This window comes from Acanthochromis polyacanthus, chromosome 12 (genome assembly GCF_021347895.1).
Source record: "Acanthochromis polyacanthus isolate Apoly-LR-REF ecotype Palm Island chromosome 12, KAUST_Apoly_ChrSc, whole genome shotgun sequence".
Classification (NCBI taxonomy): Eukaryota; Metazoa; Chordata; class Actinopteri; family Pomacentridae; genus Acanthochromis; species Acanthochromis polyacanthus.
The window spans coordinates 28,825,102-28,846,269 of NC_067124.1; the positions used below are offsets into that span (position 1 = coordinate 28,825,102).

A 21,168-nucleotide genomic window follows, 5' to 3' on the forward strand; every position below is an offset into this window, starting at 1 on the left:
TGATCTAACCACATCTTGATGATGCACTAACTATTCTTTCATTAAGGTTCATTAAATGTTCAAAATAAATTCAGCCTCAGTTCTGTGACAAACATCTCATCTAAATTAGGACTTTAATTCATCCTCACGACTCTTCATATGATTCTCAGCCTGCTTGTTATTGAAGAAAAGCTGCTCTGCAGGTCAGACAGATGTGACTTTGCTCACTTTGTGGATCAGTGCAGACAGATGTTCATCCAGCTGTTTCTCTGACAAAAAGGAAGAAACAAAAGAAAAATGCAAAATTACACCTAAACCTTCTCAACAATGACATATTTTCATGGTTTTTACATTTCAAAACACGTTGTTCACCAGATGATGTGTCATCTTTTCTCCACATTATAAATCTTATTTCTCACAATGGAAACTGAAGGAGACATAACTTATGAGACACATTTGAAGAAACTGTTCTATGATGTTAACATGTTCTGTATTTTCTTACTTTTGAATCCTGATCTGCTGTCTGACAGTTTCTCCACCAGATCCATCCTCTCCATCTTCTCTAAAGCCTCCTTGGTCTTCAGCACTGACTCTTGGCCATAAATCTGTGCTGTTATAAACACTGTGTGCTGGTGGTCTGTTGTCTCCATCCAATCCCACTGCATATATATGTGAGGTTTGCGACACCAGAGGAGCTTCCTGAACACCTTCAGCTCCTCGTCACTCAGATCCTCCAGTGTTTCCAAAAGCAGCTCAATAACAGACACCATCGTTTCCACCTGGTAAATTCAAAGCAAATGTTCATGTGTAGAAAGTAAAACTTCTCAGCTGGGACGCTTACAGATGTTTCTGTTCAGATCTCATCAATGCTGCACAAATGTAAATGTGTTTAGATCACATCAACTGTAGAATAAAAAAGGTAATGATCCAATAGAAAACCTGTTTGTCTGTGTGTGAGTTTCTGATATAACAACAAAGTGACTTTTTCCCTCGGACATGATGACTAAATTTGTGTAAAAAATTTCATGACTTTCATTTATTTTCTGGCTGTAACTCTTTGAAAAACTTAACTACAAGAACGTCAAAGAGCTTCTTCATTTTATAACAGACAGAAAGTTTAAATAGCTCAATCTTTTTTTTTTTTTTACTACATATTAAAAAAAGAAACATTAATTGTAATCTGGTTTGAAAATATAACCATTTTCTGTCTCTGTCAAAGTCAGTTATTTCCTGCAAGTCAAGAGGTGAATGTAACACAGATCCCTTTCAGACCAGAAAAAAAGACTCTTCTCAAAATAAAACTTTACTCTCTGATATGATTTTTCCCATCAAAAGTTGAATTCTGTGAAAATAAACTCTTACAGTGACATCAGAGACAAAGAAATTAATACAAATATTTTTCTTTTAATCCTTGAACTCTCCTACATCACTATCAGACCAATGTCGATGGATGTGGAATGCAGGATTCAAGTTTCCATCTCACACTTGTGCAACTTGTCTGTTGCACCTTCAGATAAATGTTAGCAGAAGAATTATTCCAATGTCAAACTCTGAGAATAACATGATGCTGAACAGTGAAGATCAAACATCAATGAGAAGTAACGAACAAAACGTGTTTTTTTCCTGAAGAAGTTGATTTTAACGTGAAGGTTTTGTACCAATCATGCTTCATGTCTGCAGAACATATTCTGAGTTTGTTCTTTGACAGAGCAATGTGAGGAAAAGTTGGAATTTTATTTGTATTTCTTCTGTTTAAGGTCAACATGATTCTCAGTCTTCATCTACTCAATCAAATCTGTGCTGTGTGAAGTCGACTGATGTGACGTTACTCACTCTCTGGACCAGTGGAGGACACACTTCCTCTGAGGAGAAAACAAACACAAAAACATCTGTTACAAGTTATTTTAGCATCAGGCCTCACTACAATTTAGAATTCAAAGAATTTAAGACTAAATTGACACTTGAAACTCTCTCAATAAAGACATAATTGTAGTACATAGAGCTGTTGAAAGATTTTCCATTCATGCTGAATGGTGCTGGATGGAACTGATAGCAATATGTACGTCTGTGAAAGATCTGAACAAAAACTGTAACTCAGATGAAGGACTTTCATATATTCAATGAAACAATAAAACACAAAACATTTGCAGAATGTTCACGTTTCTGTCTTAATTCCAGACTAATGTGTTTATGTGCTGTTGTTGCTTTGCCTCCTGTTAATAGTTCCTTGATTAAACATTGAAGAGAGTCACTGTTAATTTAAAAAAAATGTACTTGTTAGACATTTATGAGACACACATGACATTATAATGTGACAATATCTTGTCTTACCTTCAGGCTCAGAGCTGATCTCTGACAGCTTCTGCACCAGATCAGTCCTGTTCATGTCCTTTAAAACCTCCCTGGTCACCTCCACAGACTGTTCACCCCACACGTCCTCCATCAGATCTATGAGTTTGTAAGTTGTGTCTGCCTCAACCAGTTGATACTGTGGGATTCCTGGGAGGTTTTTCTGGAAGGAGGTGGACTGCAGCAGAATCCTGAATTTATTGAACTCTTTGGTACTGAAATGTTTCAGTGTCTTCCAAAGAATCTGTTCAACATACGCAACTGCTGCTTCCTGAGAAATTCAAAAGATAAATTAAACATCATTTGTACAAACACAGAGATCTCTATTTGTCTGCACTTCTTCAGCAATATCACTGCAGAACACAACCAATTTCCTCCTCTTGGCGTTCAATATCTGATTATTAACATTAAAACTCTCCACATTAATATAATTTTTAACTTGCAATATATTGTCTTTTCAAAGATCATCAAATAGAAAATAGAAAAAATACTGACATTTCCACTTTTCAACTTCAGTCATAGAGAACATACATGGTTTACAATATACAATGTTTTACATATATGTGATAATTAACTTTTATAATTGTCTTTTTGATGTTCCTCAAATTAAAAAACAACATACTGACGTTTCCTCTTGTCATTTTCAGAAGAAAATGAAGTGGTGGAGAACATTATTGATGAAGAGCTCAACTTTAACAGTCAGAAGCCTCCAGTTTAAAACACAGCTTTGATTTGTTTCATCATTTGTAATCTTCAGGATCAGGAGGATTTTCAAGCTGCTTCTACTCAATCAAAGTTGTCGTGTAAAGTCACACTTACTCTTAATGCAGCAGCTGGTTCATCCACAGAGTGTTTCTCTGAGGAGAAAAGACATTTAAAACTGACTCAGAGGATTGTAAACTATATATACATTTAAGTTCAATCAACTTCAATAGGAAAAATAAATATCATGACACAAACACACTGCAAAGTGAAACAAACATAAGCTACACAATCCAATATAAACAACCTGCAACTAACATTAAATAGATATTTCATTGATGATTTACTAACTCCAGGTTTTATATCCTGATGACACAGACTTTACAGTAAAATCACCTTTTTGTCCTGAGCTGGTCTCTGGAAGCTTCTGAATCAGATCATTCCTGTTCATACGCCTGAAAACCTCCCTGGTCACCTCCACAGACTGTTGACCAAATATCTTCATCATCAGATCCACTATTTCTGTTCTGTCTGATGAAGGACTCAACATTAATGAGATGTCTAAGAAATTCTTCGGGGAGAAAATTGACTGTAGCAACCTTCTGAATTCCTCTAGCTCCTGGACATTCAAATCATTCAGAGTTTCCAAAAGCAGATGTTTAACAGCTGCCACTGCTGCCACCTGCAACAGTCAGAACATTCATGAGACAAATATTAAAATCACTGGAAAAACACAAATGTGTCCTGTTGTAGTAAGAACAGAGACAAGAGATTTCTGGTTTTACAAACACAACATTCAAACCTAACAATTCTTCCTGTTTCCTTCACCCTGCACATCCTCTGTTATTTATTTTAAATATATAGGGTAACGCAGGGCTATTCTGGCCCTGGGGCTATTATGGCCCCTGCTGCATGAAATGGGCTACTGGGACTGTGTCACAGGGGATTTCCCCAGTAAAGTACTGGCATCTTTTTCCCTGTGTATCCTGCAATATGATAACGTAAAGGAATCTAGTTCAGGCATGCTTACTGGATAGCAGAACAGCTCAGGAAGAATATACATTGAAGACAGCAGATTTTGGACCTTGACTACCAGTTTGGAGAAGGTAAGATAGTGGATGTAATAAACTATAATATGTTGTGTTCTGGTACATTTCTTGTATAGTCTGGGATAGTGCATGCTATGAGAAAGTGTAAAATTAGTGGCCTACATCAAAATTTCACGATGCTGGTTCATTTTCCATCCATCCAAGTATGTGTGGGGCTATTATGGGCCAGGACCATGGGGCTATTCTGGCTCCTTACTGTATGTGGTTTTCTGCAGGAATATGCATGATTGAAAGTTTCTAACATGTAGAATACTACTCATAACTGTTGTCAAGAAGTAGGGCTGCAACTAACGACGTGTCGACTCGTCGTCTGAGCACGATACGTCATCAAAAGCGGAAGTGAGCGCGCAATGCAACAGAAATCACCGTCCGACCGGAGCGTGGAACACGGACGGACATCAGCGCTGCATCATGCATATATTATGGACGCACGATACAGCGCATAGAATGTGAACAGAGCACTAACCAGATGACAGACTGATCTGTGCATATACTGTTGTTTAATACTATCAGTGTCGTGGTATTTTGGGTGATTGCATTAACAACCAAATGATTAGTTAAATGAATTAGATACATTATAATTCATAGACTCTAAACTCTAACCTTGTCTCTGAGCTCTAAACATGCTTAATCTGTTTCTTAGCACAATATTTTGTTATATTGCATGTTTTATTCAATGAAAAGTGAAGTTTAAACAAGTTAAGAGTTAGGGGCCAGAATAGCCCCTCCACAGCAGGGCTATTCTGGCCCCAACCCTTGCATTGATTATGAGCCTGTAGTTTATTTATTACATGTTTCCCATTTAAAAAAATGTTTATGAAATCATTAAATGGTGCTGTTGAGGTGCATTGTGTACCATTCTATCATGATTTTGTGCATATTAACCAGTGCAAATATCATATGACAGAAAAAGGGGGCCAGAATAGCCCCGCGTTGCCCTAATATAATTGCGTTCTATTGTTTCATTTCCAGGCTGCAGCTCTGTTCACATTCTGTGCTGAAAAACACTGAAATCGATCAAGTTCCTCAAAACACTTTCCTTCATCTTATCTCTTTCATCTTATTAAATTCTTCAAAAAATAGATTAATGAACAATAAGTAGATGATTCTGATGGATAAACTTTCCAGATGTCTCCTTGCTGTTGAAGAATAAAAACAGTCCAAGTGTTCATGCTGACATTTCCTCATCTGATGCTCAGTGGTAAAGACATGCTGACATTACTGTTGGATAAAGTTACTGCTGAAGAGCTCAACCTGAAGGCAGCTTCACTTCTGTCACAAACATCCAGCACAAATCACCACTTTGGGTTTGATCTTGAAAACCTTCAAAATGAAGTTTCAACCTGTGTCTGCTGAATGAAAGCTGTCTCGTACTGCATCAGACAGATGTGACGTTACTCACTTTCTGGATCAGTGCAGAGCGCCGTTCATCCACAGAGAGTTTCTCTGAAGAGAAAAGTGACAAAAGAGACTCATGAGTGACCGACTGAACAACTATCAGCTCTTTGTATCAGGATATTTGGATCTGGACAAATGTTCAACACACAAAACTACACTTAACCCTCCAACAATGAAAAACTGTATGAATTGTCAGTTTTGCCCTCCTAAAACACATTTTTATACTGTACCTGTGACTTATATTTTCTGTTTAACACCAGATGAGGTGTTTCAAAATGTTAACATGTTTTGTATTTTCTTACTTTTGAATCCTGAGCTTCTGTCTGACAGTTTCTCCACCAGATCCATCCTCTTCATCTTCTCTAAAGCCTCCTTGGTCTTCACCACTGACTCTTGGTTATAAGTCTGTGCTGTTATCAACACGATGTCCTGGTGGTCTGCTGTCTTCAGCCTCCTGAAGATGATGTCTGAGAAAGAGTCCTCATGCTGAATAAAACTCATGGTTATATATTCGAACTCCTCCAGCTCCTCATCACTCAGATCCTCCAGTGTTTCCAAAAGCAGCTCAATAACAGACGCCATCGTTTCCACCTGGTAAATTCAAAGCAAATGTTCATGTGTAGAAAGTAAAACTTCTCAGCTGGGACAGTTACAGATGTTTCTGTTCAGATCTCATCAATGCTGCACAAATGCAGATGTGTTAGATCACATCAGCCATCACACCAGACAATGGAACCACTGATATTATTTGTCAGATTGATCACAGATTCACATTCTTCAACAAACTGCTTCAACATGGATGCATTTATTTCACATCATAAAAGAGATTCTCTTCAAACTTTATTAACAATGACTCTATTTCTGTTTCAGGTTCATCACCTGCTGAGGATCGACCTCATGTGTCCACAAGACAAACTAAAGCTGTGAAAGTTCTGATCTTCTGATAAAAAGCAGGAATTTGGTTTCTGTCATCATGTTTTCAGTGTTGAAGTTATTCAGAAGCTGCATGTGTTGAATGAAAGCTGTGTTGGTTGAAGTTGGACAGATGTGATGTTACTCACTTTCTGGATCAGTTCAGGATATCGTTCATCCACAGAGAGTTTATCTGAAGAGAGAAGAAATAAAAAGATTCAAGAGAGACTGATTTACCATCAGGATTTATACTCACACTGAGTTTATCTCAAACAATTTTAATGTTAATCTGATGTAGTCACATCGTATCGTTGCTAAATCTATTAATGGTTCAATAACAGATTTCAGTTACAGGTTTCACCTCACAAACATCTGTGATTAACATCTGCTGTTTAAAACACTGAAATATTACTGATAATAATGATATGGCTTTGAGGAAAGAATCCAGTTCTGTTTCAGTCAATTTGCTGAACAAATACATCTGGTCATGGAAGGTCAAATCGGTCTTGTTTTGCTTCAAATTGCATAAGAGGTCACCAATATATTGACTCATAATCAAAATGGTTTGCGCACATGTATCTCACCTTTGAACTCAGAGCTGATCTCTGGCAGATTCTGCACCAGATCAGTCCTGTTCATGTCCATGAAAACCTCCCTGGTCACCTCCACAGACTGTTGTCCAAATGCTGCCATCATCAGATCCACTATTTTTGTCTTGTCTGCACTTTCAACTTGGTTCCATGGGATTTGTGGAAGAGTCACCTGGAAGGTTGTCAGCTGCTGGAACCATCTGAATTTACTGAAATTTCTTTCACTCAAACTTTTCAGTGTTTCCAAAATCATCTCTTTAACAGCTGCCATTGTTGCCACCTGCAAAATTTAAAACAAAATTCAGAGAGAAAATACATTAATTTTCCACTGAGAAAATAAAACATTTTTTCTCTGTTGCATCTGGTCAATGTTGATGCATTTCATAATTATCTCTCTGGAGAACACAGATGATTTATTTTCATTCTACCTCGAACTATCTGTGTAATGTTGGTGATTTGTATTTTAGTTTCAGGTTCTAATCATTTCATTGTGTTGCCACAAACTGAAATAAACCACCTGATCTAACCACATGTTGATGATGCACTGACTATTCTTTCATTAAATGTTCAAAATAAATTCAGTCTCAGTTCTGTGACAAACATCTCATCTAAATTAGGACTTTAATTCATCCTCACGACTCTTCATATGATTCTCAGCCTGTTTGTTATTGAAGAAAAGCTGCTCTGCAGGTCAGACAGATGTGACTTTGCTCACTTTGTGGATCAGTGCAGACAGATGTTCATCCAGCTGTTTCTCTGACAAAAAGGAAGAAACAAAAGAAAAACGCAAAATTACACCTAAACCTTCTCAACACTGAACAAACATTAAACATTTCAATACATGTTGTTCACCAGATGATGTGTCATCTTTTCTCCACATTATAAATCTTATTTCTCACAATGGAAACTGAAGGAGACGTAACTTATGAGACACATTTGATGAAAAATTTTTATGATTTCACAACATTTCATATTTTCTTACTTCTGAATCCTGAGCTGCTGTCTGACAGCTTCTGCACCAGATCCATCCTCTCCATCTTCTCTAAAGCCTCCTTGGTCTCCAGCACTGACTCTTGGCCAAAAGTCTGTACCGTTACAAACACTGTGTCCTGGTGGTCCATTGTCTCCAGCCACTCCCATTTACATACAAAGTGATGGTTGTGATACCAGACGAGATCCCTGAACTTCTTAAGGTCCTTGTAACTCAGATCCTTCAGTGTTTCCAAAAGCAGCTCAATAACAGACGCCATTGTTTCCACCTGGTAAATTCAAAGCAAATGTTCATGTGTAGAAAGTAAAACTTCTCAGCTGGGACGCTTACAGATGTTTCTGTTCAGATCTCATCAATGTTGCACAAATGCAGATGTGTTAGATCACATCAACTGTAGAACAAAAGGTAATGATACAACAGAAAACTTGTTTGTGTGTGAATGAGTTTCATAAATAACAAGTAAGTGACGATTTGTTTTTCTCCTTTCATTTTGATTAGATTTGTATGGAAAGTTCATGAAAAAATACAGAGCGATGAGAACTTGAAAGAACCTTCAGATTTTATGACAGAAAGAACGTTTTACTAACTCGGACTACAAATTAAAAAAGAAACATTTATTGAAATCTGGTTTGAAAATATTCTCATTTTCTTTCTCTGTCAAAGTTATTAATGAGTACAAGTCAAAAAGTGGATGTAACACAAACCGCTGCACATCCCCTCCAGAGCAGAAAACAGACTCCTCTCTGAATAAAACTTTACTCTCTGATATGATTTTTCCATCAAAAGTTGAATTTTGTGAAAATAAACTCTTACAGTGACATCAGAGACAAAGAAATAAATACAATTATTTTTCCTTTAATCCTTTAACTCTCCTACATCACTATCTGATCAATGTCAATGGATGTGGAATAGAGGATTCAAGTTTCCATCTCACACTTGTGCAACTTGTCTGTTGCACCTTCAGATAAATGTTAGCAGAAGAATTATTCCAATGTCAAACTCTGAGAATAACATGATGCTGAACAGTGAAGATCAAACATTAATGAGAAGTAATGAATAAAACAAGCCGAATTTAACATGTATGCTTCCTAATACTCATGCTTCATGTATGTATAACATAGCTGGAGTTTGTTATTTGAAAGAACAATGTGAGGAAAAGTTGGAATTTTATTTGTATTTCTTCTGTTTAGGGTCAACATGATTCTCAGTCTTCATCTACTCAATCAAATCTGTGCTGTGTGAAGTCGACTGATGTGACGTTACTCACTCTCTGGACCAGTGGAGGACACACTTCCTCTGAGGAGAAAACAAACACAAAAATATCTGTTACAAGTTATTTTAGCATCAGGCTTCATTACGATTTAGAATTCAAAGAATTGAAGACTAAATTGACACTTGAAACTCTCTCAATAAAGACATAATTATAGTACATAGAGCTGTTTAAAGATTTTCCATCCATGCTGAATGGTGCTGGATGGATTTGATAACAATATGCATGATTTTAAAAGATCTGAACAAAAACTGTAACTCAGATGATGGACTTTCATATGTGTTTATCTTCTGTTGTTGCTTTGATCGCTGTTGACATTTTTTTGATCAAATTTTGACCATGGTCACTGTGGATTATAAAAATGTACTTGTCAGATATTTATGAGACACACATCTTTGTAATGTGACAGTATCTTGTCTTACCTTCAGGCTCAGAGCTGATCTCTGACAGCTTCTGCACCAGATCAGTCCTGTTCATGTCCTTTAAAACCTCCCTGGTCACCTCCACAGACTGTTCACCCCACACGTCCTCCATCAGATCTGTGAGTTTGTAAGTTGTGTCTGCCTCAACCAGTCGATACTGTGGGATTCCTGGAAAGTTGATCTGGAAGGAGGTGAACTGCAGCAGAATCCTGAATTTATTCAACTCTTTGGTACTGAAATGTTTCAGTGTCTTCCAAAGAATCTGTCTGACAGATTCCACCGCTGCTTCCTGAGAAATTCAAAAGATAAATTAAACATTATTTGTACAAACACAGAGACCTCAATTTATCTGCACTTCTTTAGCAACATCAGTGCAAAACATGGTCAATTTTCTCTTCCTGATGTTCGATATGTTATTATTAAAATTGAAACGCTACATGAGAATTTCATGTTTAACTTGCAATATATTCTCATTTCAAAGTTCGTCAAATAGAAAACAGAAAAACCATACTGACATTTGTACTTTTCATCTTCAGTGGTAGATAATGAAGTGGTGGAGAACATTATTGGTGAAGAGCTCAACTTTAACAGTCAGAAGCCTCCAGTTTAAAACACAGCTTTGATTTGTTTCATCATTTGTAATCTTCAGGATCAGGAGGATTTTCAAGCTGCTTCTACTCAATCAAAGTTGTCGTGTAAAGTCACACTTACTCTTGATGCAGCAGCTGGTTCATCCACAGAGTGTTTCTCTGAGGAGAAAAAACATTTAAAAATGACTCAGAGGATTGTAATCTCTATGTACATTTAAGTTCAAACAACTTTAATATGATGCCTCAAAAATAAATGCCATTAAACAAATACACTACAAACTGAAACATACATAAGCTGCACAATCCAATACAAACGACCTGCAACTAACATTAAATAGATTTCATTGATGATTTACTAACTACAGGTTTTATATCCTGATGACACAGACTTCACAGTAAAATCACCTTTTTGTCCTGAGCTGGTCTCTGGAAGCTTCTGAATCAGATCAGTCCTGTTCATACGCCTGAAAACCCTCCTGGTCACCTCCACAGACTGTTGACCAAACTGCTCCACTATCAGACCCGCTATTTCTTTTCTGTCTGATGAACGACTCCACACTGGTGAGATGTCTGGGAGATTGTTCTCAAAGGAAATCGACTGCAGCAACATTCTGAATTCCTCTAGCTCCTGGACACTCAAATCATTCAGAGTTTCCAAGAGCAGATGTTTAACAGCTGCCACTGCTGCCACCTGCAACAGTCAGAACATTCATGAGACAAATATTAAAATCACTGGAAAAACACAAATGTGTCCTGTTGTAGTAAGAACAGAGACAAGAGATTTCTGGTTTTATGAACACAACATTGAAACCAAACAATTCCTCCCGTTTCCTTCATATTTCAAATCATTCGTTTTTCATTTTAAATATATAATATAAATGCGTTTTGTTATTTCATTAACAGGCTGCAGCTCTGTTCACATTCTGTGCTGAAAAACACTGAAATTAATCATCCATCCATCCATTCTCTATACACCACTTTATCCTCACTTGGGTCGCGGGGGGTGCTGGAGTCTATCCCAGCTGACTTGGGCGAAATCAGAGGACACCCTGGACAGGTCACCAGTCTGTCACAGAGCTACATATACAGACAAACAATCACACTCACATTCACACCTACAGGCAATTTAGAGTAACCAATTAACCTCAGCATATTTTTGGACTGTGGGAGGAAGCCGGAGTGCCTGGAGAAAACCCACACATGCACAGGGAGAACATGCAAACTCCATGCAGAAAGATCCCAGGCCCTGGGATTCGAACCGGGATCTTCTTGCTGCAAGGCAAAAGTGCTAACCACTACGTCTACTGTGCAGCCCCTGAAATCAATCAAGTGGCACAAAGCAGTTTCCGTGATTTTATGTGTCTTATCTTGATAAATTCTTCAAAAAAATGTTTGATTAACAACAAGTGGATGTTTCTGATTGATAAACTTTCCAGATTTCTCGTTGCTGTTGAAGAATAAAAACAGTCCAAGTGTTCATGCTGACATTTCCTCATCTGATGCTCAGTGGTAAAGACATGCTGACATTACTGTTGGATAAAGTTACTGCTGAAGAGCTCAACCTGAAGGCAGCTTCACTTCTGTCACAAACATCCAGCACAAATCACCACTTTGGGTTGATCTTGAAAACCTTCAAAATGAGGATTCAACCTGCGTCTGCTGAATGAAAGCTGTCTCGTACTGCATCAGACAGATGTGACGTTACTCACTTTCTGGATCAGTGCAGAGCGCCGTTCATCCACAGAGAGTTTCTCTGAAGAGAAAAGTGACAAAAGAGACTCATGAGTGACCGACTGAACAACTATCAGCTCTTTGTATCAGGATATTTGGCTCTGGACAAATGTTCAACACACAAAACTACACTTAAACCTCCAACAATGAAAAACTGTATGAACTGTCAATGTTGCCCTCCTACAATACATTTTTATACTGTACCAATAATTCATATTTTCTGTTTAACACCAGATGAGGTGTTTCAAAATGTTAACATGTTTTGTATTTTCTTACTTTTGAATCCTGAGCTGCTGTCTGACAGTTTCTCCACCAGATCCATCCTCTTCATCTTCTCTAAAGCCTCCTTGGTCTTCACCACTGACTCTTGGCCATAAAGCTGTACTGTTAAAAACACTGTGTCCTGGTGGTCCGCTGCCTCCATCCTCCTCCAGGTGATGTCTGAGAAAGAGTCCTCAAGCGGAATAAAACTCATGGTGATGCATTTGAACTCCTCCAGCTCCTCATCACTCAGATCCTCCAGTGTTTCCAAAAGCAGCTCAATAACAGACGCCATTGTTTCCACCTGGTAAATTCAAAGCAAATGTTCATGTGTAGAAAGTAAAACTTCTCAGCTGGGACGGTTACAGATGTTGCTGTTCAGATCCATCAATTCTGCACAAATGCAGATGTGTTCGATCACATCAGCCATCACACCAGACAATAGAACCACTGATGATATTTGTCAGATTGATCACAGATTCATGTTCTTCAACAAACTGCTTGTACATGGATGCATTTATTTCACATCATAAAAGAGATTCTCTTCAAACTTTATTAACAATGACTATTTCTGTTTCAGGTTCATCACCTGCTGAGGATCGACCTCATGTGTCCACAAGACAAACTAAAGCTGTGAAAGTTCTGATCTTCTGATGAAAAACAGGAATTGGGTTTCTGTCATCATGTTTTCAGTGTTGAAGTTATTCAGAAGCTGCATGTGTTGAATGAAAGCTGTGTTGGTTGAAGTTGGACAGATGTGATGTTACTCACTTTCTGGATCAGTTCAGGATATCGTTCATCCACAGAGAGTTTATCTGAAGAGAGAAGAAATAAAAAGATTCAAGAGAGACTGATTTACCATCAGGATTTATACTCACACTGAGTTTATCTGCACAAATTTTAATATTAATTAAATGTAATAACTGTCTTTGCTAAATCTATTAATGGTTCAATGACAGACTTCAGTTTCAGGTTTCATCTCACAAACATCTGTCAACATCTGCTATTAAACTCTGTGTTAAAGTTTAAAACGTTGAAATATTAACAAGAATGACTAAATGACATTGAGCAAAGAATTTAGTTCTGTTCCAGTCCACTTTTAATTTCAGCTTAACAATACATCTGGTCACGGAAGGTCAAATCAGTCTTGTTGCTTTGCTTCAAATTGCACAAGAGGTCACCAATATATTGACTCATAATTAAAATGTTTTGCAAACACACATTTTATGTATCTCACCTTTGAACTCAGAGCTGCTCTCTGGCAGATTCTGCACCAGATCAGTCCTGTTCATGTCCATGAAAACCTCCCTGGTCACCTCCACAGACTGTTGACCAAATGTCTTCATCATCAGATCTACCATTGTTGTTCTGTCTGCATGTCGCATTTCGCTCAATGGGATTTGTGAAAGGTTCTTTTGGAAGGTGGTCAGCTGCAGGAAAAATCTGAATTTATTGTGATCCTGGTCACTCAAACTCTTCAGTGTTTCCAAAAGCAGCTCTTCAACAGCTGCCATTGTTGCCACCTGCAAAATTTACAACAAAATTCAGAGAGAAAATATGTTCATTCTTTGCTGGAAAATTAAACATTTATCTGTTGCATCTTGTCAATGCTGATATATTCGGTAATTATCTGTTGATGATTTACTTTCATTCTCCCTCGAACTATCTGTGTAATGTTGGTGATTTGTATTTTAGTTTCAGATTTTAATCGTTTCATTGTGCTGCCAAAAACTGAAATAAACCACCTGATCTAACCACATCTTGATGATGCACTGACTATTCTTTCATTAAGGTTCATTAAATGTTCAAAATAAATTCAGCCTCAGTTCTGTGACAAACATCTCATCTAAATTAGGACTTTAATTCATCCTCACGACTCTTCATATGATTCTCAGCCTGTTTGTTATTGAAGAAAAGCTGCTCTGCAGGTCAGACAGATGTGACTTTGCTCACTTTGTGGATCAGTGCAGACAGATGTTCATCCAGCTGTTTCTCTGACAAAAAGGAAGAAACAAAAGAAAAACGCAAAATTACACCTAAACCTTCTCAACAATGACAGATTTTCATGGTTTTTACATTTCAAAACATTTTGTTCACCAGATGATGTGTCATCTTTTCTTCACATTATAAATCTTATTTCTCACAATGGAGACTGATGGAGACATAACTTATGAGACACATTTGAAGAAACTGTTCTATGATTTTAACATGTTTTGCACTTTCTTACTTTTGAATCTTGAGCTGCTGTCTGACAGCTTCTGTACCAGATCCATCCTCTCCATCTTCTCTAAAACTTCCTTGGTCTTCAGCACTGACTCTTGGCCATCAGTTTGTACTGTTCCAAATGCTGTACCCTGGTGGTCTGTTCTCTTCATCCACTGCATGTATAAGTGAGGTCTCTGATTCCAGAAGAGCTCCCTGAACTCCATCAGCTCCTCATCACTCAGATCCTCCAGTGTTTCCAAAAGCAGCTCAATAACAGACGCTATTGTTTCCACCTGGTAAATTCAAAGCAAATGTTCATGTGTAGAAAGTAAAACTTCTCAGCAGGGACGGTTACAGATGTTTCTGTTCAGATCTCATCAATGCTGCACAAATGTAAATGTGTTTAGATCACATTAACTGTAGAACAAAACATACTGATATAAGTCAGAGGAAACCTGTTTGTGTGTGTTTCTTACATAATAACAAAATGATGATTTGCTTTTCTTATTTCATTTTGTTGAGATTTATTTTAAAAAGTTCAAGACGTCCATTTGCTGTGTGGCAGTAACTCATGAAAAAAAATGAGCTTGAAGAACTTCAAAGAACCTCCTGATTTTACAACAGAAAGAACTTTCAACTAGTTCAGTCTTTTCTCATTTTCACAAAAAACAAGAAACATTTATTGGAATCTGTTTTGAAAATAGTCTCATTTTCTTTCTCTGTCAAAGTTATTAATGAGTAAAAGTCAAGAGATGGATGTAACACAGATTGTTACAGATCTCTTCCAGACAAGAAAAACAGACTCCTCTCTGAAGAAAACTTTACTCTCTGATATGATTTTGTCATCAAAGGTAAAATTCTGTGAAAATATACCCTTAAAATAAAATAAAATGTGATTAAATGTATACAGTTATTTTTCTTTTCATCCTTGAATTTTCCTATATCACTATCAGACCAATGTCGATGGATGTGGAATGCAGGATTCAAGTTTCCATCTCACACTTGTGCAACTTGTCTGTTGCACCTTCAGATAAATGTTAGCAGAAGAATTATTCCAATGTCAAACTCTGAGAATAACATGATGCTGAACAGTGAAGATCAAACATTAATGAGAAGTAATGAATAAAATATGTTTTTCTGAAGAAGCTGATTTTAACATGAATGCTTCGTACCAATCATGCTTCATGTCTGTATAACATAGTTTGAGTTTGTTCTTTGAAAGAACAATGTGAGGAAAAGTTGGAATTTTATTTGTATTTCTTCTGTTTAAGGTCAACATGATTCTCAGTCTTCATCTACTCAATCAAATCTGTGCTGTGTGAAGTCGACTGATGTGACGTTACTCACTCTCTGGACCAGTGGAGGACACACTTCCTCTGAGGGGAAAACACACACAAAAACATCTGTTACAAGTTATTTTAGCATCAGGCCTCATGAGGATTTAGAATTCAAAAGATTTCACACAAAAGTGACACTTCAAACTCCTTAATAGAAATATAATACTAATACATAGAGCTGTTGAAAGATTTTCCATCAATGCTGAATGGTGCTGGATGAAACTGATAGCAATATGTACGTCTGTAAAAGATCTGAACCAAAACTGTAACTCAGCTGGTGAACTTTTAAATTTTCAAATTAACATCATAAAATAGAAAACATCTGCACTATGTTCATGTTTCTTTGTTGCCTCACCTTTGGTTCCTGAGTCGATTCCTGACAATCTCTGCACCAGATCAGTCCTGCTCATCTTCATCAAAACCTTTGTGGTCGCCTCCACACACTCTCGGCTGTACGTCTCCACCATCAGCTCCACGACATCCTGAGTGTTTGCTGCTTTCAGTCGGCTCCTCCAGATGACCGGCACACCTTCCTGCTCTCCAACGAGCAACTTGAATTTGCCAAAATCTTCAGGACTCAACTGGTTCAGTGTTCCAACAAGCAGCTTCTTCGTCGTCATTGTTTCTACCTGATGAATGAAGAGAATATATCAAACAACACCTGCAGGAATGGACATATGCTGTTTGTGCTTTAACATCATGTTTGGAAACCGGCTGCTTTTCATTTCATTAATACCAGCTTTACTGACATCTTTCTGATTCTTTGTCACTATGAATACACACTGTCACTGTGTCAGAGATAACATTTGTTCTGTAACAGTAAAACATGAATAAATGAGTGAATAAATATAACAGACGAGGAATTTTCCATTCAGGGCACAATGGGCCACTGAACGTTTTACAATAATGTGAATCAGAGGCTATGAACTTCACATTCACCGCATTTGCAACACCAACATTGTTCTCCTCCACCAATAAAACACAGATTAAGGAAAAATAATTTTGTTATTCTGAAGAATCATCTCTCAGTTAGAGGGACTGGTCCTAGCAGAGTCCCACATTTCATTAACAACACCAAATGACATTGGTTTCTGTTGGAGAGAGACTCAGATCAAGGAAGCCATCTCATTTTTTCAGCCTCTGAGTATGAAAAATAAAGCCTCAAACCTGTATTCTTTCTAACAGCCAGTGGGGGGCGACTCCTGATTGTGAAAAGAATTCTGGTTGTAGAGAAGTCTACAACAAAATGTTTCTACTTCTGATGTGATCTGTTACCTCAGTAAACATTTTCCTCATCAGTTTATGGCCTCAATTCATACTTTTCAGTCTCTTTCAGTACAACATGTTATTACATTATAAAAATTATGTCCATTTAAGAGGAAAACAGAGGACAAAACAGGATATGCTTCAAAGCCATGCTAACCTTAAAAATGCTTCATTCCTGGAAAGGTACAAATATGCATCAAAGTAAGACATAAAATAATCTCAGGCTGAATTTAAAGCCCCTCCGAGAGCAACCAACAAATAAATAAAACTACCCTCACTTGCTGAATATCAGCCATTGACTGACACAATCTTCTAGTGTTCAATAAATGCTTCACATGTACAGCCATGGCCATAACTTTGGACACAAGTACCATGACGCTTGTGAATCTTAGAAAATACCACAAAATTGTCACTTACAATATACAGCCATGGCCATAAGCTTGGACACAGCATGACTTATGTCTGTTTTGATGTCTATTACAGAACATAAGTATATTGTAAGTGACAATTTTGTGGTATTTTCTAAGATTCACAAGCGTCATGGTACTTGTGTCCAAACTTATGGCCATGGCTGTAGACTAAGACAGAAGACTGTAAGACAGCTTAAGGGAAGGCAGCTCTCATGCTCCCTTGTCAGAAATTACCCTTTTACTGTGTACCTGACTGACAAACACCTGAATCATGTTAATGCCATCTTTCTCCAGAGTGAAGAAGCTCTGTCGCATCAATAGCAATATTCAGAAGACTAAAAACTCAACAAGTGTCCAAGCAGCAGGGATGAAAATCACCACCTCCGAAAAGAATTTCCAAAATAATATGAGCAAAAACAGATTGCAGACATTTGTGAGTTGGGTCTTCAGCATTTAGTTGAAGTGGCAGGCTTTGTATCCTGGCAGCCATATAAACAACTCATCAATTAATTTGAAAAATAAAATGTGAAAGAGGTGATTCCATAAAAATTTACCCTTTTTAAACTGACTCACCTCATTCAACACAAGTGCAGCTACTTGGTGCTGGAAGATGCACGGTTAGTGAAATGGAGATCATCTGAGGGCAGTAAATGTATCTCAGGTACTGTTGTATAAAATCACATGTATCTGGAAGGTCCAGTCACTGGGGTCATGTCATGTGGTTTCAATAATGGGTGTTGCTGCACCATCTAGAAATTAGCTGCATTTTCTTGTGATGGAAGATAGACACAAAACAACTTTCCATGCAAAAAATTAGAGCTCTAGCTCTATTAGTTCCAAACTTATAGGATCTTGATTTTTTTAGAATTTGGGCTTAAACCCACCCCTAAATCCTCGCCTCGGATTTTGCATTATTTAACTGCTTATTTCTCAGCTTCTAGACATAATTGATGGCTGAAATTTAGCAGACAAGCTCACAGCAACCATCTGACATCACAGGGAGCCTCACAGCCTCCTAGGTACTCTCTACAGACCACAGGAGCCTTCTAAAAATGCTAAAAATTAAGAAAAACACACTCGCAAGTAGGTTTTAGGGGTCTAAAATTACTAGAAATGTTATAAATGTTGACCCAAGGACCGCTCTGTCCTATTCTAAACAAAATTGTATGACAACTTACAAAGTTGGAGACTTCTGGGGGTATCATATGGATAGATGTGAGCTGCTAAAGTATGGACCCCACAAAAAGTGACCAATTTTGGTGAGGCCAAAAGGCAATGTGGCACAGGTGGTAATGATCTATAAATTTGTATAAAATATCTTCCATTATGCTACTACAAGCCTACAAAATCACGGTTTGGCTTATTTCCTTCTTCATCGTCAACCATACACTTGAAGTGAACCCCTATAACCTGCTTGCGAACCTATGTTTTCCCTTATAGGAACTTAATGATGGTGGAATGGTGTGGCACAGATGGTAGAGATCTGTAACCCTGAATAAATTATCTTCCATCATGCCGCTAGAAGCTTGGAAAATTCCAATTTGGTTTCTCTCCTCCTTCATGGTTAACCATACAATTAAGCAAACCCATATAAACAGCTAGCGAATCTGTTTTTTGCATTATATGAATTGAATTTTGTCGATATATCTTTTTTTCTTTTGCAGAAAACTGAGCTCAAGATAGATTAAAGGTCCTGTCCATATGATGGTGTCGGTGCCTGACATGTTGTAGTATAACTGTAGTGTAGTGCTACTCTACAGTTTTACTACAACATGTCAGACACATGGTTTCATTTCTTTACCGTCATGGTGTTTGACAGAATAAGAAATCGCCTTTTACCTTTTTCTCATCCCACATTTAGATTTCCTTCACTCAGTAACTAAGTGCTCCACATTACAATAAAAAGTGAGAGTAAAAATCTCTTTAATAAGAATAATTCAAGACTGTTTAACTGTCATTGGAGCTCTGCTGTCAGTTAGACTCGGAAATAAAAGTCACCTCCTTTATTTATCTCATTTATGCTCGAAGCTTCGAAAACACCCCGAATTTTAGCTGTTTAAGCTGTTCAGGCCTGAAGAACTCAGGAAGTGACTTAGTTACCTTGTTAATTTAGTTCATTTGGTCCTCTGGGCTGAAGTTCCGTCTCTTTAAACTGAAGTTTTCCATCATTCGTGAATCCAGCTTCTCTTCTAATGCTCGACTATTCCGGGTATCCAGGCGTTCACCTACGGGTGCCGGTAGCGGCCAAACGGGCGAAGAGCCATTATTTACGTTCACATTTCATCGAGCAAACGCTAAAAACTAAATTACCCCGGACGTAACACTTTAATCTCTCCTACATTTATCTTCTTGTTCTCTTGTATTTTTTGCGGCTTAATTGTAGAAGAAATTTGTAAAGTAAAAATGATATTTGTAAACATTTTTCACAAGGCAAAAGAAAATACTAAATACTAAGGCTGGAAGAAAAAATGTGTTCAAACTGTGGGATATTGTAACGTTCAAAAATTGTATAATAGTACAAATGTCTGGACAACAAATATATCAGATTTAAATACAGTAAAAGTGTTTAATTTTATTGTACCAAGTAGTTTTCTTAAAAAAACAACAACTACTATTTGTCCAAATGCAGGTTTTGTTTCCTTCCTTCCTTCCTTCCTTCCTTCCTTCCTTCCTTCCTTCCTTCCTTCCTTCCTCAGTTGATTTAATTTGATATCATCTGTAATCTAAGAAGACAGGGAACATTTGTGAAATAATAGTTTTAAAATGTTTACTCCTTAATATACACACATTTTCTTTAAAATAATAGCAAATAGCTTAAAAAGACTGCAATATTTAAAAAAAAAACATTTGTTATTTTGTGGTTAAATGTCAAAGAAGAATTAATTCCTGTTTGTAAGAACAGATTTCTGATGTGAACATTACTTACAGTTTGGGCTGTTTAATCTTTGGTACATAATTATTTTTGACATGTTATTTTCCAGGTGTACCTTTTTTTGTTAAATTACAGATAACTAGTGAAGTCACAGGAGGAGAAATTACTGCAAAAACACCTCAAAAGAAGGAAACTTTTTTTAAAGTACTATTTTGCTATTTTTAAATCTAAAAATGTGCCGTTGGTTGTTTTTTTTTAACCATTTCAACATTAACAGATTAATGTTTTTGAACATTACAATAGTTTACTGTTTGGGAACATACTTTTCTCACCATCAGATTTTCATTGTTTTTAGCAGGACTTTTTCTTTTCAGTGTCTCCAAGCTCCATCTGCATGCATAATTTGGTATATTCATTTATCTCTCTTCACATGTTGCACATTAACTCCTGGAGCTAAAAGGGTCATGTAGGAGGAAGTGGGAGGAATAAATCATAAAACTTTGAAAAAGTTTTTGGCTTTCAATATTGGTTGATGGCTACGGGTACGGGTCCGTATCTGTAGACACTACCTTTAATATTTAAAGTCGACAAGAAAACGACTGACTGCAGGAAAAATTTAAAGTGAAAATAAGATGATTGTGGAAAAGAATCATGAGACACAAGAGCATACACAATTTATTCCTCTCATACATGATTATTCGTTTTTAGTGCAGCCAAACAAGATTTAAAGGATACCCCAGTGGACACTGTGCATCCACACTTTAAAATGGAATT

General features: G+C 37.2%; 1 protein-coding gene across 4 annotated transcripts in view; it reads right to left on the bottom strand.

Moving 5' to 3' along the window:
* LOC110969670 (uncharacterized) overlaps positions 1-21,168 on the bottom strand; it is an 80,869-nt gene that overhangs the window by 31,287 nt on the left and 28,414 nt on the right. For all 4 annotated transcript variants that reach the window (XR_007945448.1, XM_051956857.1, XM_051956858.1 and 1 more), the window contains 23 exons: positions 15,857-15,885; positions 14,532-14,802; positions 14,258-14,298; positions 13,542-13,827; positions 13,076-13,119; positions 12,320-12,608; positions 12,022-12,065; positions 10,718-11,003; positions 10,434-10,471; positions 9,723-10,011; positions 9,298-9,326; positions 8,022-8,298; positions 7,755-7,795; positions 7,034-7,319; positions 6,599-6,642; positions 5,840-6,128; positions 5,542-5,585; positions 3,427-3,712; positions 3,148-3,185; positions 2,311-2,599; positions 1,813-1,841; positions 482-758; positions 208-248 (listed from right to left, as the gene is read on the bottom strand). Coding sequence is in view for 3 of the 4 variants with exons in the window: in XM_051956857.1 (XP_051812817.1) it covers positions 208-248; positions 482-758; positions 1,813-1,841; positions 2,311-2,599; positions 3,148-3,185; positions 3,427-3,712; positions 5,542-5,585; positions 5,840-6,128; positions 6,599-6,642; positions 7,034-7,319; positions 7,755-7,795; positions 8,022-8,298; positions 9,298-9,326; positions 9,723-10,011; positions 10,434-10,471; positions 10,718-11,003; positions 12,022-12,065; positions 12,320-12,608; positions 13,076-13,119; positions 13,542-13,827; positions 14,258-14,298; positions 14,532-14,802; positions 15,857-15,885 (3,587 nt within the window). In the remaining variant the exon portion in view is untranslated. The remainder of the gene's footprint in view (positions 1-207; positions 249-481; positions 759-1,812; positions 1,842-2,310; positions 2,600-3,147; positions 3,186-3,426; positions 3,713-5,541; positions 5,586-5,839; positions 6,129-6,598; positions 6,643-7,033; positions 7,320-7,754; positions 7,796-8,021; positions 8,299-9,297; positions 9,327-9,722; positions 10,012-10,433; positions 10,472-10,717; positions 11,004-12,021; positions 12,066-12,319; positions 12,609-13,075; positions 13,120-13,541; positions 13,828-14,257; positions 14,299-14,531; positions 14,803-15,856; positions 15,886-21,168) is intronic.